The sequence below is a fragment of the Phodopus roborovskii genome, unplaced genomic scaffold (genome assembly GCF_943737965.1).
Source record: "Phodopus roborovskii unplaced genomic scaffold, PHOROB, whole genome shotgun sequence".
Classification (NCBI taxonomy): Eukaryota; Metazoa; Chordata; class Mammalia; order Rodentia; family Cricetidae; genus Phodopus; species Phodopus roborovskii.
Window position 1 is genome coordinate 3993064 of NW_026126619.1, and position 15201 is coordinate 4008264.

The window sequence follows — 15201 nt, forward strand, 5'->3', positions numbered from 1 at the left end:
AACATTACAGTTATTCTTCTGGTAGAATTGTTTCAATATTCACTTGAAATTAATTTATGTTTACCTGCTTTATTAATCACTTCCTGCTGCTAACCCAGAAAGAATCTGAGGAAGGAAGCTGGGCCCAGGTAGGAAACTCATATGCTTTAAGACATAGTAAAATATGCGACATAAATTAGGAGACTACTGTAGGTCACAATATTTGAAAGCATCACTTATCTTAGTAATTAGACTGCTGTATATACCTAAATCACTTTTACACCTAATATTATAGGTGCATCATTAATACACCATGTTTTGTAGCCAAGATGATTACCATTTCATAATTGGTATATGTAATAGGGTAATTTTTCATTCTTCCTCCAAAGATGGATGTATAACTTAAATTTCTCTGATATTACTGTGTAATATATGCAACCAAGGCGTATATGATTATACAATTGATATCTCTGTGGAAGTCTTAAAAGACTTTTGATAAAGGAATGCCTCATATTCTTGAATGTGTTATGTGTAGTGTTTGGGGGTTGGAGCAGTGTCAGCACAGCAAGTGTAAGATGAAGACAATCCTCATTATTGAAATGATTACAGGAGATAGAAGTTTATATTAAATGAGCCCAAGTGTGCAAAGAAAACAATGCACACTTCCTTCAGCATTTCTGCAAGTTGGATAACTAAGAGAATAAATGGAGGACGTAAATAAAATTTGGTACCTTTATAAGGATTTGTATTTAAACATGCTATAGCAAAAGGTCATAATAAATTTTGAAACAAACCAATTTCATAATTCTTATGAATGAAATTCCTGATTTTTGCTATATTTACATTGTATAATTGGAACTGAATTCATAGCACAATTATTCACTAAGTAGACAACACTCTAAAAGTAATATCCTAATAATAACACCCATCCTTTAAATTAATATCCTCAAAAATGAATGATGCTTGAATTGAGTAATGATAGTTTATATAACTTTTGATTTTACCTGGAAATTCTTACTTTACAAAAAAAATTAGCATATCTGTCCTAGATTTTGACGAAGCCTGCTTTACACACATAGGCTAAATTGACTGATTTCTGGTCAAGGTTTCATACAGAGATATAATAGATGCTCAATATACCATCTTTTCCAAAACAAAGTGCTGACTAAGTGCGATCATGCTGTCTTTCACCCTCACTGGTGTTTATTTACTGAGGTTTCTGTTTCACATTAGGGTTTGCTGTGTCACAGGGACAATCGCAAAAGGACCATTGATAGAGGAAAATGGTGCAATATTTAAAAAATAAAAGAAATAAAAGAATTTTACCAGTATGGAATTGTTAGGCTTAAAACACATATCATCCTTCATCTCTCTACCTATATGTTGTTTTTTAACTATTAACAAGACATATATTTGGACAAAGTTTATTGTTTTAAAATAAACAACAAGGTTTTTTTTTGTTTTGTTTTTAACAGCCAAATGTTCTAACAAATTATTCAAAGTTTGCTTTGTGCATTCAGGTTAAATGTTATCTCTTGCTGGGCATTGGTGGCACAAGCCTTTAATCCCAACACTCGGGAGGCAGAGGCAGGAGGATCTCTGTGAGTTCAAAGCCAGCCTGGTCTACAGAGAGAGTTCCAGAACAGGCTCCAAAGCAATACAGAGAAACTCTGTCTCAAAAAACCTAAAATATATATATGTATGTGTGTGTATGTAATACATATCAATATATATTATATGTATATATATGTATGTGTGTATATAATACATATTATATATATTCATAATCATGAAATTTCAGTTACAGTAATTGTTAATATCCTCCATTTACCATCTCATTTTATTGGTTAAGAAACTTGACTGCTATAAAACAATTCCAGTGTCCTGTCTTTCTGCAGACCCTGGCTTATGGAGATATGAACCACGAGTGGATTGGAAACGAATGGCTTCCCAGCCTGGGGTTGCCTCAGTACAGAAGTTACTTTATGGAATGCTTGGTTGATGCACGAATGTTAGACCACCTTACTAAGAAAGATCTTCGTGTCCATTTAAAAATGGTGGATAGTTTCCATCGGTAGGTTTTCAGAAAAGAACGAGAGTAAAAACATAAACAATATGTGGCTATCTAGCACAAAACTGGAAGGACAGTAGAAATAAATGTTTCCCAATCAAAAGGTCTGTATCATCTGCTCACAACAAAAGCTAGGGCAGCATATGAAGAGTTTGCTAATGGAGAGCTATGGTTATGTTATATGTACATATACAAGCTATTCACACTTATGTGTGTACTTTTGTTTTTACTTGAGTGGATTTTTTAAATTATTTTTTTAGTTTATATTAGAGATGTACTTACAGGGTAGAAAGATGGGTTAATGGTTAGGAGCACTTGTTACTCTTTCAGAAGGCCCAGATTCAATTCCCAGCATCCATATGATGGGTCACAACCATCACTAAGTCCAGTTCTAACTGATCTGATGCCCTCTTCTGATATTCATGGGTATCAGGCTTGCACATGCTAGCAAAACATTCACATAAAATAAAATAAAAAAAATCCAAGAACAAAAGAAAAAAATATGAATAACAGGGTATTTGTGGCTTCAACCTTTGCAAAGGGGTGTGATTATAAACCATGTTACTTGAGGACAAACTAGGTAAAACTCTTCCATGAAGGACATAATTGTGCTTTTTGTTCTTACATAGATGTTCATTTTTTTAATAGCATATTATTTTTTGAAAAACTATTAATGAATTTTTTTGTTTAAAATCTTAGAGAATATCTACATGAGAATGTGTGACAAAACTTTTATTCAGATTATTTATCTTTTATCAAGCTCAGGCTTATGATGAATTATACTATTTATAAAATACTATGTGGTAGCCAGCTACCAGTCTAGTTTATACTATTTATAAAATACTATGTGGTAGCCAGCCAGTCTAGTTTCTGGAAGCAAAAGTTAAGATTTTGTTTGGAGACCTCCAATTCTCTCTGTGTGTCTATGTTTAGTTTAGGCTTTCCTCTGTAAGTACATCTACTGTCAGTGATTTTCCAAATTATTTATTCTTAGAAAAATAGATTAGGATCTACTTGATGACATCACTGAAATTGCCTTCTAAAGGTCTTATCTCCAAATATAATGAGGATAAAAGCTTCAAGATATGCATATAGGAATACATAGGCTCATATTTTTTTCTAGGATTTCAGATGTGTCACATTATTAAAATACACAATATAGAAATGTATACAATATTATGTATATAGATAAATAGACATAGATAATATAGACCATCTGATATACATGTCTGAGTATGTTTTACTGCTAAGCTTTTCAGAAAATAATTGTCAATGATTATTACTTTAAATCTAGAAGCACTTTTATTTTCCTATCATACCATTCTATAGCCTTTATTTCTAATATTACTCAATCTATTATTCCAATTCTAATTTTATTACTTCTTTCTGGCCATTTTTGGGTTTTGTTTTCATGCTTACGGCTGTAAGCCCTTAATTTTTTTCTGTCTCCTGGGATCATCATTTCCCTATGTCATACATGCTATGACATTCTTCACTAAGCAAAACAAAGGCAACAAGAAGTCTATTTATTATCACCCTTTCCTCCTCTGAAAAATCCCCCAGAATGCATTTCATGCATGGAATGCAAGTCTTGCCTTGGCATACTCAGATCTCTCACACTTGGGACTGCACTTTTCCACTAATCCCTAGCCTGAATTTCAGCCCTACATAGTGTGTCTCAATGACACCACATCTCTGAAAATTCATCCTCACTCCTGTACAATATATAATGTTTGGCTGCCCTGGTAGTCCAACATTTCTTGCGACCTACACTTCTGAGTGCCGTGATGTTTTCTTTTCCACAGCCCCCTCTGCACAGAGTCTCAGGAGACTCTGACTTGTTCTTTCCTACACTCTGCCTTTTCCTGGTGGTGTTGTCTACTTGTTCATATTTTATACCTTGCCTTACTACTTGGTTCACTCTTACTTTTCATCAGTCAAAGAAGCACTCATTTCCTATAAAGTTATTTCTGCTTTTGAAGAGAGACATTAAGCTCTTTGAGAAGGAATAAAACACTAATTTGCTAAAATGTACTGTAGAAAATGCTAAATTGAAGACAGATGCATAACTATGGTTAACTATGTATGATTATGTGTGTATGCATATGGATATGTATGGAAATATGAATATCTATGTCTATTTTCAAAAGTATGAATATCCTTTTAAAGTATTTTCTGTGTTTTAGAAACATTTTATTCTTGAGATCATTATAAATGTAATCCTTTCTAATTGAAGGGTGCTATTGTGTTAATTGATAAATGGGCTCTGCTAGAAAGTAGTTGGCCATAATTAATAACAGAATATTCTTCCACTGCTGATGCAATTTAATGTGATTTCTTCTTTCTAAAAATAGAACAAGTTTACAATATGGAATTATGTGCTTGAAAAGATTGAATTATGATAGAAAAGAACTAGAGAGAAGACGAGAAGCAAGCCAACATGAAATAAAAGGTAACACGTCCTCATTTAGTAACGAAAGTCTTTCCTATGGAGGTTTTTACATCTCTAATCTTAAACCTAAGATGATGCTCAATCGTCATCAGACTGTATTACACATTTTGATCCAACTATCATTGCTTTTTTTTCCCAATCATAGCACAGAAAAGGATAGTGCCACATCATAGGGCTAATCACTCTGAGGACATACTTTAGACTTTCTGAAAGAAGATTTAGCTCTCTGTATTATGTATTCTGTCCATGTTAAAGACTGCTTTCTGTAGACCTTTCGTTTTTTCAAACTTTTAAAAGAATATTGTCATTATAATTCAGAAAACATGTTGTTTCAACAGCAGTATATTATATCATTAAGGGAAAAGAACCCAACATAGGAAAATCTGGGGGACACTAAAACCATACCAAATTATCTGTTCACCTTAATATAGAGGATAAAATATGATTTAAAAAGCAAATACGTTAGACTTTCATTTGTTAGGGACAATTAGTTCTTTGTAAATGTTAAAGAAAACCTAGTTGTTTAATATAGATGTTCATCTAGGCTTATAACATTTGAATTTAATTTCAGTTCTCACAAAATTTTCATAAATATTATAAAAATTATATTGGGAATTTATGTGAAAATTCTATAAATATCCTCTCTCTGAAATTCACCAGTCCATTAATAACTTTAACTGATTATGGCATTATGATTCAAGACTAACAGTTGCAATCATTCTGTATTTAAAGACAGTCTGTGCTGCAGATACATCCCAAAATCAATATATTTAATAATTAACCACTCTAGTATTTACTTTTGAGTTACTATAAGAAAATATCAAAAGAGATGCTTCTCCAAGTTCTTGAGTCTAAAAATTGACACAGCATGGCACAGGCTTCTATGGGCACATCCCTTGACCTTGTAACCTCATGGTGGCTAACAATTAGGGAAGCAAACGGGTTCTAAGCAGTTGTATTTCAGATAAGATTCTGTGTCTTAGTGGACTCAGTCATTTATAGCAACCCCCTTATGAGAATTAGCAAGAAGTCCACAAGAATCACCATGGTGATATATTCAGAAAGCAAAATCAGCCACAACTGTAGAAGCCAGGAACTAAAGCATGGGAATTAAGATTCAGTGGACTCAGTATAGATTGGGTGAGGTTTATTGGGGGAGAATTCACTTACACATGAAACTGATGACCGCAAGCTGGTTCCCACTCCACAGACGCCAGACGCCACCCTGCCACCCGGATGCTCTCCGCAACCCAAGCAGGAAGCAAGAGAGCGAGCTCAGGTCCGGAACCCCAGACCTAGCCTTCCCCATCACATCTGCACCTGTGACCACGCCCAAATGGGCATGGTCAGTGAAACAGGTGTGGGTGGGGTGGATATCTTACTACAAGGCACATACCTTTATTCCTAGCAGTCAGAAGCTAGGAGGTGGTGGTACACACCTTCAATCCTAGGACTCGGGATTAAGACATAGAGAGATCTCTTTGAGATCAAGGCTACCCAGGGATACAAGAGCTTGAATCATTCTAAAAGAGTAACAGAGCTCTTGTCCTTAATCCCAGCACTAGAGAGGTACATGAAACCGGAGTAAGGTCTCAGGATCGGGATTGACATTGAGTTTCAGTCATTGGTTCTCCAGACAGGCTGAGAAGGGGCAGTAGTCTGAGACTGAGGGAAGACCTGGTGCTTGGATCAGCCCTTTCAGCCTGAGCTTGAGGTGAGAGCCGGCTGCTTTGCCTCCCTGATCTTCAGGTTGAACCCCAATATCTGCCTCTGGGTCTTTTAATTATTCGTGTTACAAATCACTTTACTCTCTTTCGAAGGAAGTACCCAGGGCTAACCCAAGAACCCCTGGCTGATTTTCACTTCAGCACAGGAAAAACGAACAAACAAAACAAAAACATATCAAACTATCCATTAGCTTTATATAGAGGAGAAAACATGATGATTTCATAAACCAGTACACTGGATTTTCCCTCATTAGAGAACATTAGCTCTTTCTAATTGTTAAAGAAAAACAAGTTTGGATATAAGCATCCACTGCCCTCTGTTTTGTTTTTTTTTTTTTTTTTTTTTTTTTTTTCGGTTTTTTGTTTGTTTGTTTTGTTTTTTTTATTTAATAAATATTTTTACATTACTTGTATTGTTTTAAAGGAGGAAAATCCTTGTTAAATGTTTCTCAGGTTTTTTTGTTTGTTTGTTTGTTTGTTTTGTTTTGTTTTTTTGAGGAAAGTTTTAATACTATCTTCATTAGGATTTCTGTTGTTCTGTTGCTGTGATGAAACACCATGACCAAACACCAAACAGCAAGTTGGGGAGGAAATGTTTTATTTGGTTTACAATTTCCATATCACTGTTCATCATTGAAAGAAGTCAGGGCAGGAACTCATAAACAGGGCAGGATCCCTGAAGCACGAGCTGATGTAGAAACCATGGGGGAGTGGTACCTACATGCATGTTTCTCATGTTTTGCTAAGTCTGCTTTGCTAAAGAAGCCAGGACCACCAGCTCAGGGTTGGCCCCACCTCCAATAGTCTGTGACCTACCACATCAGTCACTAATTTAAAAACTGCCCTACAGGGCTGCCTACAACCTGATCTTATGGAGGCATTTTCTTAGTTTGGGTTACCTCCTCTCAGATGACTTTAGGTTTGACATGAAATTATTATCATTTATATTCCCATTTCCCATGACCTATGAACTGACACTTGAAAGCATTTCATGATAATGAATGGGATTTTCAATGCCACATCAACTGTTCAAAGTTGGCTCAACTCTGTTTCCATCTTATATTTCTTGTAGGGCTTAATTTGTATAAGAAAATGGGGTGTTTTTACAAACCTCTCTCTTCCCATATTTAAGTTTAACACTGTTGTATGTGGTGTTATATTGTTTATGAGCTAATAAAGCAACTGGAGAGCAAAAGTCAAAGCTAGTCACAGCCATAGAGCCCGACAGTGGTGGCACACACCTTTAACCCCAGTGCTCAGAAGATAGGCAGATGGACCTCTATTAGTTCAAGGCCACACAGAGCTGCAGGAAATTAATCCAATCTAAAGGAGAAACAGCTCACACAAAGGTGATCTCAGCACTTGGGATCCCATGCCTTTAATCTCAGGATATGAGAGGTATAAAAGGAAGAGGCAACAGACTCATGGGAGAATTTGTCTCCAGCCATGTTGAGGAGAGGCAGAAATCTAGAAATGCAGCCTGAGCTTTAGTGGAGAACATTGCACTCTGAGGATTTGTGGAGACAGGGCAGTTCTTTCAGCCCAAGGTAGTGGCCGGCTGCTTTGCTTCTGATCTTCAGCTTGAAGCTTTAACCCCAATATCAATCTCTGGTGTGTGTGTGTGTGTGTGTGTGTGTGTGTGTGTTACAGTTGTATTTTTATTTATGGTTACCTGCCTTGGGCTTCCCTTACATTCATTTGTGTCAACCTCAGAACATTTATCACTAGCAACTTTGAACATTTAATTATATCTAGAAAGCTGTAATTGAATGCTTATGAAGGCAATATTTGAAAGTAATTTTCCATATAGACATTGTTCCTCAGTGAGCAGGTAAATATGCAATGGATTTCTTCTATCACATAATTTAGCTTGCTACCAAGAAGCAAAAGCGTATGTTTTTTTCCTTTGTCAAAAATCAAGTTCTCTGATTTTTCTTTATTTTTGGAACCCCAGGAAATTGTAGGTTGTTTTAAGTGTATTGTTCTATAGTTGAATTAAAATTCGCGAACTAATGGAACAAAGACAGATCCCAGAATGAATGTGGGTTTGAGCTAACAAAGGATGTTTGGTTTCATGAGTAGATTTTGCCCATGGGATGCCACTTTCTCGTGTTCTTTCTGAAGTACCTTACCCAACTAGATTGCATTATGCATCGTCACACTGCATGAACATCTTTACAGACAGATTGATCTGGCCCAGCAGCAAATGCTCTATTATTATTATTTGGCAGTTGCTGCTTAGACTGTAGCCCTGAGAAAAAGCTTATCAGATTCACTGTGATTACACACAAAGAATCACATATAAGTGGCTGGGAGCGAGATCGTTAGTAGACCCTGCTTCCTCCAATTGATCTGATGGCATTTAGAGGAAAGCTCTCAACACTGACTGGAGGCCTCTGTTATTATCGAAAGTGCTATTTAACCTTGACCTTAGAGAACAGTTTTCTGACATGAGGAAGGTGTCAAGAATGTACTGACCTTCAATTTGTTGAGAAGAATCATCTGACATTGCTCTTCAGCCATTTGTCCTTCAGGTCAAGAGGATTCTTATTAAGCATACATGCCAACACATTATTTAGCTGTGAAAGGTATTTTGAATATTACAATTACTACGAGGCTATGTTTCATATAAGAAAAGTTTCAATTAGAGTTTATATGCCTCAATGCCATAAATGTATTGTTTTCGTTAGTTATTCTGAACTACATGCATGATGGGGATTTTGTTTGCTATATATTTGTAGTAACAAGCTAATATGACTACTTAGCATGAACAAGCATGTTTATGTATGCATTTGCATCAACACATTGTAACGCTGAAAACGGGACATCTCTCACCATTTTTGAAGAAAGTTTGTGTCATTAATCTAAAAAATATTATGCATTTAGTAAAAGTGGTGTGATCCATCCACACTTAGGCAGTGCACTTAACCAATAGTTAGGAGTCAACAAGTCCACTGAGTAAAAGCAGAGTCAATCAATATCTTTTCAGGAAAACAATATCAGAAAAAGCTAAAATGGAAAATAAATACTAGAATCACAAATTTAGACAGAAAAACTATGAAGATAATACAAATTGCAGTATGGATATACACCTAAAGAATATATTGGTGACCCCTACTGGCCTTTGCAGTTCCTACTGTGCCTGCTCTATGGAGCCTTGCATTTTCTCCTTCCCCTGCCCTACCTGTGTGCAGGGGGGGGGGCACTCTTCAGGAAGGTGTTAAGGAGGAGGCTCTTTGGGGGTGGACTCCCAAGTGGAAGTTGCTTTCCTAGGTGGGGGTGGAGTCGTCCTAGGTGAATGTGGGTTGAACGTTACCAGTAGTTGGTGGATGGTGTGGAGCTCAAGCTGGAGCAGGAGTTCGGACAGATTCTACACGAAGAAGGGGTGTGTTTCAGGCCGAATCAGGATCCAGCTAAAGTTACAACAGATGGATGGGCATTGTCCTGCCTGCGGAGCAAAAGGAAAGCTAACAACTTACCAGATTAACTTCCAAGAGTCTATCTTTGTGTGTGAAGATCTTCAGTGCATTTATCCTTTGGGCTCTGAATCACTTACTAATTTAATTTCTCCTGATTCGGAAGATGGTCGCACTCAAAAAAGAAAGAGAGTGGAAACCAATGCTGAGTCTTCAGCTCTTCCAGTACATTCTAAAAAGACTAGAAATCATGTGGTCACTGATGGGCAACAGATTTTGAATGCTAAATGTAACGGAAAAGTGTGTGGTAACGCCTCATCAAACTTACCAGATAACAATGGCCACCAGAATCATGTCAGGGCAGTTGCTTCCTTGGAGCAGAATGAGACTTGGAAGTTGATACCATGGACATGGCTACCACAGAAGATCCTGCCACAGTTAATGTCTCTGGAATGTTCCCCCAAAGTCAAGGATCTGAGCTGGAAATGCCATCTGAGAGCAGATGTTTATCATTTGGCCAGACTCTCTGTGTCCAGTGGAAAAACTCTCAGGAACTCTGCTGGCTAGACTGTATTCTCTCTGCCCTGGTGCACCTGAGGAACACTGCGATGGACGTGTGCTCCAGAGAGCAGTGTGTGTGTTTGGGAGTTGGATAAGCTTCTGTACACCCACCACTTGGGTGGTGTCACAGGTGAGGATTATAAAAATCTGAGGTCAGAAATATTTGCAGAGATAAGAAACCCGTCTGAATGGAGTCAGATGATGAAATTTTTAGTAAACTTGAGCCAAAGCTTAGATGCACACTAGGTGAGACAGAAAGCCCTGTATTTGCTCTTTCTGCACTGTTAAAACTAGAACCCATGTTGAAAAGCATATTATATATTCTTGGAATTTTGAGTGTTCCCATTGTGGACACCAGTAGCAAAACAGGTGTCTGAAGAGTCTGGTCCCCTTTAGAAATGTTGTTCCTGAGTGGCATCCCGAGTAACAGTTGAAACAGTAAATCACAAATAAGAAAAATGGTGTTGGAAAGAGGGTCACCCATATTCATGCTGCACTTCATGGAAGGCTTACCTTGAAAGGATTTGCAGCGTTTCATTTTGAAGGTAGTCTTTATCAAGTCACGTGTGTAATTCATTACCAAGCAAATAACCATTTTATACATGGATCGTAGATACCGATGGGAATTGGCTGAAGTGTGATGACTTAAATGGCCCCAGTGCTAAAAGGCACATGACATGTGCAGTGCCAGCATCAGAGATACATATTGTTGTTTGGGAAAGTCCTAGGTGCCAACTGAAGAAGCCACCTATCTTCCATGCTCAAAGTAGAGCTGCCAGCTTCACCAACACTGTGTTCTGTAGGTGGGACTGCCACCTCAGAACCCCCAGTCACCTGCCCCATACATATGCCAGCCGCTCCTCAGACTCTTCCAGAAGTCCAAGCTGTAGCTCACAGAGATAGTGTACTTTCAGGAGCAAAAGGCTTGGTCGAAGCTGCCTCTGTTTTTCAGATTGACTCTAAAGATTGCCTGTTGGAAGATAAACCTGTGGCAGGAAGTGCAGAACTTGTTAGCGCACACTCTCTGCAACCACAAGACTCACTGATGATTTCCTTATTGTCTAACCCCTATGAAGGAAATCTAGTCCCAGCCGCACCAGTTGGTTGTGAGCACAGACCCGAAGTCATGCCTTCACAGGCAGGAGACACTGTAGTTCCTAACCCTGTGTCTAATGCCCCTGTTCCTGATCAGCAGTTGAAGTCCATGGTAGCTGAGAAGAACACTCAGACACAGTTACTGCAGCTTTCAGCTTTCAGCTGCAGCAACCTGCCAAACCTCAGGCATCTAAATTGAGAAAAAGAGAAACCGAAGTGTCTTCTAAAACGGTAACAGCCAGCTCGCCACACACTCAGCCTGGGAAAGAAGATCAGAAGAAAGTTTTCCTGGGAAGTTGGGTGAGAGGGCTGTTGAGCGGGGGGGTGCATTTGGGCTCACAATAGAGCAGCAACTGACCTGTAGCCTTCTGTTGAAGGAGCCAATAATTTTGAAGGTTTTAAGACAAAAATATATAAGCCGGCAGGCTAAGGATTTCCAGGAAGGCTTCTAAGCGTGTGGACTAACCTTCTGCAGGCAGCAGCTCTCCACCTTCAAGTAGCACAGCTGCTCCGTCCCATGCTGGTGGGAAGACCTCATCAGCCCTGTTGAATGGGCTGGGAAAACTCAAGTTCAGTTCACCTCAGCAACAGTTCCCATAGCCTAGCATGAACATGTCCGCTGCTCTCCAGCAAGCTCTGGGGATGCAGCTGAAGATCAGGTTCATAAGCTTCAGCTCAAAGTTCTTTTAAAAACTAAAGGCAAAAAAAGAAGAAGCTAGCTGCTCTGATTTCTACCCCTAACCATGGGACTTCTGTAAGTGACCATTCAGAGCCTGTGTCCCATTGTGGGTATCCAAATGACTGTGAGTTCATAGAAGCTCTGTTAAATGAGCTACAGTATCAAATTGGCCTTGCAGACAATAAATCTGGGTACACCACTGCTCCGGATGGCGCCTCATGTAAAAGCCAGAGTCATGAAGAGATTTTAGCAGAATTGCTTTCTCCTCCAGCCCTGTCAGAGCCCTCAGCAAGTGTGGAGCCAGCTTTGAGGTACTTGGGGGTGGGGGACAGCACACCAGCACCTGCTGAATTCAGTGCTGTTTCCCAGAACATCTGTCTGGGACAAGACCATAACTACTGCAGCCCCAAGAAAAGCCAGTGTGAAGCTGAGCTACAGTCACTCACAGACAGTGCCTGCACAAGAGCCTTGAACTTGGGGAGCCCCATGAAGACTGATATTTTTGATGATGATTTTTTTCCCTACTTCATCACTGAATTCTTTAACAAATGACACATTAGAATGCCTCATTTTGATGAATATCTGTTTGCGAATTGCCAAGTGTGGTGAATTGCCGAGTGTCGTTAACGTTTTAGTTTAACACTGACCATTGCTGCAAGAGGATGATGTGACTTATGGTAGGGTTGACTGACATGCACGCCCTTGTGTCCTAGCCATGGGGAAGCTGTAAGCTCCTGGGTCTCCCTCTGGTTCTTTTTGTGAAGCATGGGATCTAATGCAAATTAAAATCCTCAGCCTTAAAAAAAACAAGTGGTAAAAATTATCATCACTCCTGCAAGTAGTAATGTCTAGAAGGCTTAGATTTTACACAGAATTACAACAAATAACAACAGAAATGCTACAGTGACAATAGTGGAATTAAATTAATTTGAAATTTTTATATTATCTACAAAATGATATAAGGGCCAATATACAGAAGACTTTAATGAGTCAAGAATGTATAGTTTAAGTGATTCTTTTGCCTTTTTGCTTTTTAAAATTTTGTTTATTTCATTTAGAAACAATCTTATTTTACATATAAATCCAAGCTCTTTCTCCCTCCCATCCTCCCATGCCCACCCCAACAACCCCCAACGCTACCCCCAATCCACTCCCCAGGGAGGGCAAGGCCTTCCATGGGGAATCAACAAAGTCTGTCACATCATTTGGGGGAGTCCTGGGCCCTCCTCCATGTATCCCTTCATGTCCAAAGTCCAAGTGAGAGCACAAGGTCCCCCAGTCATAAAGCTGGGGAACCAGCATTGGCCCAACCAAGCCCTCTGAATGTGGGTGCCAGGTAGGAGGCCTGGGCAGTCTATGGCACCTCTGACAGTGGAACCAGTATTTATCCCTAGTGTAGAGTTTAAGTTTTAAATATGACTTTGGCAGAATAATATAAAATAAAGAAACTGTAATAGTGACTTAGAATAAAATTTTAAAAAATACATAATACTAAAAGGGTAAGGAAAAATGAAAGGTAAGACAAGCATCGTGATGGTAGATTTAAATTGAGATATCTGAGTGATAATATGAAAGAGGTGTGTGTTAACTAGTGTATTCAACACAGAAATAAAAAAAAATAGCATTGACACAGTGTATACAGAGGACACACTGTAGAATAAGAACATTGAGTATCAGAAGCTAGGGAGACACACATACAACTACTAGCCAGAGCCAGACAGGTTACTGTGAGAGTGTGACCTGTCATTGATGGAGTGAGTAGGGTTTCTGCTTGGGAGAGTGATGTCACGAGGAAACCCGACTGATGACAAATGAGAGAAGTACAAGAAGTTGATAACAATTTTGCAAACAAAACTTTAACAATATATAATTTAAGTACATAATGTATATTTTAATATAAATTTTAGCAGTGTATATTTAAACACAAATTTTAGCTCAAAAGTATTTACAGACATGCTGCTTTTAATTTGGCATGCTAAACACTTTGATTTCTTTTCTACAAGTAGAGAAAGTCTTTTATTTTTTTCTTATTTAATACTTGATTCCTTAATTTTTTTTCTTTGTACAGCACTATCGTTCACATATGGTTATAAAATTTTATGCATCATTCAACATAAAGATATGATAGAATCTATGGGGGGAAATCCCACATTTTTCTGGGTTTTATCTCAAACAGAAATGGTATTTCCTTTGAAGGTTTAATTTCTGGGGACTAAATGTTAAAATTTGTTGTACTTTCTTAAGATGCCACTTTTAAACAGCAAAAAAAGCAATGTATGGTATTGTAAATGTGCACTTGAGTTTTTTAATTAATAACTTATTCGAGAAATAATGACTTAATACCAAAGTGCCACCAGGTTGTGGTGGTACACTCAGGAGGCAGAGGCAGGAGAATCTCTGTGAGTTCGAGGCCAGCCTGACCTACAGAGTGAGTTCAAGGAGAGCTAGAGCTACACAAAGAAACTCTGTCTCAAAAAATTAAAATAATAATAATAATATTAAAGTATCAGTGTGCTTTTTTTTTGTTCTGATAATTCTCTTTTACATGTAACATCAGGAGAGAAATAAAGATTTTCTAATTATTTGCGATATTGAAGTGGTGGTTAAAAAACACTTCATTAGAGAACAGCCAAGCACTGGGCTGAGCTCCTGGAGTCAGATGAAGAGGGGGAGGAGGGATTATAGGAGCAAGGTGGGGTCAAGAGCATGATGGGGAACCACAGAGACAGCTGACCCGGGCTAGTGGGAGCTGCATGGGACCAAACAAGACCCTCTGAATGTGGGTGGCAGTTAGTGACTTGATCTGATGTGGGATGGACCCTAGCATTGGCATCAGGACCTATCTCCAGGTGAATGAACTGGCTTTTGGGGGATCATTCCCCATGGAGGGCTACCTTGCTCAGCCTTGACACAGGGGGAGAGGCATTTGGTCCTGTCTCATCTTGGTATGCCAGACTTAGTTGACTACCCAAGAAAGGCCTTACCAGCTCTGAGGAGTAGATGTGGTTAGGAGGGGGGAAGGCAGAGTTTGGGAGAAGGTGAAGAAGGGGGAATTGGGGTTAATATGTAAAAAGAAAAATTTAAAAAAGAATGGCATTAACAACATAATGTTGATATTGTGTATATATGTATACGTGTGTGTGTGTGTGTGTGTGAGAGAGAGAGAGAGAGAGAGAGAGAGAGAGAGAGAGAGAGAGAGAGAGAGGAAGGAGGAGGATGAG

General features: G+C 38.5%; 1 protein-coding gene across 1 annotated transcript in view; it reads left to right on the plus strand.

Annotated features, from left to right (window-relative positions):
* Positions 1-15201, plus strand: part of Ppfia2 (PTPRF interacting protein alpha 2) — a 372354-nt gene that overhangs the window by 350026 nt on the left and 7127 nt on the right. Inside the window, exons 26-28 of the mRNA XM_051206391.1 lie at positions 99-128; positions 1878-2053; positions 4405-4502. Of these exons, the coding sequence (XP_051062348.1) occupies positions 99-128; positions 1878-2053; positions 4405-4502 (304 nt within the window). The remainder of the gene's footprint in view (positions 1-98; positions 129-1877; positions 2054-4404; positions 4503-15201) is intronic.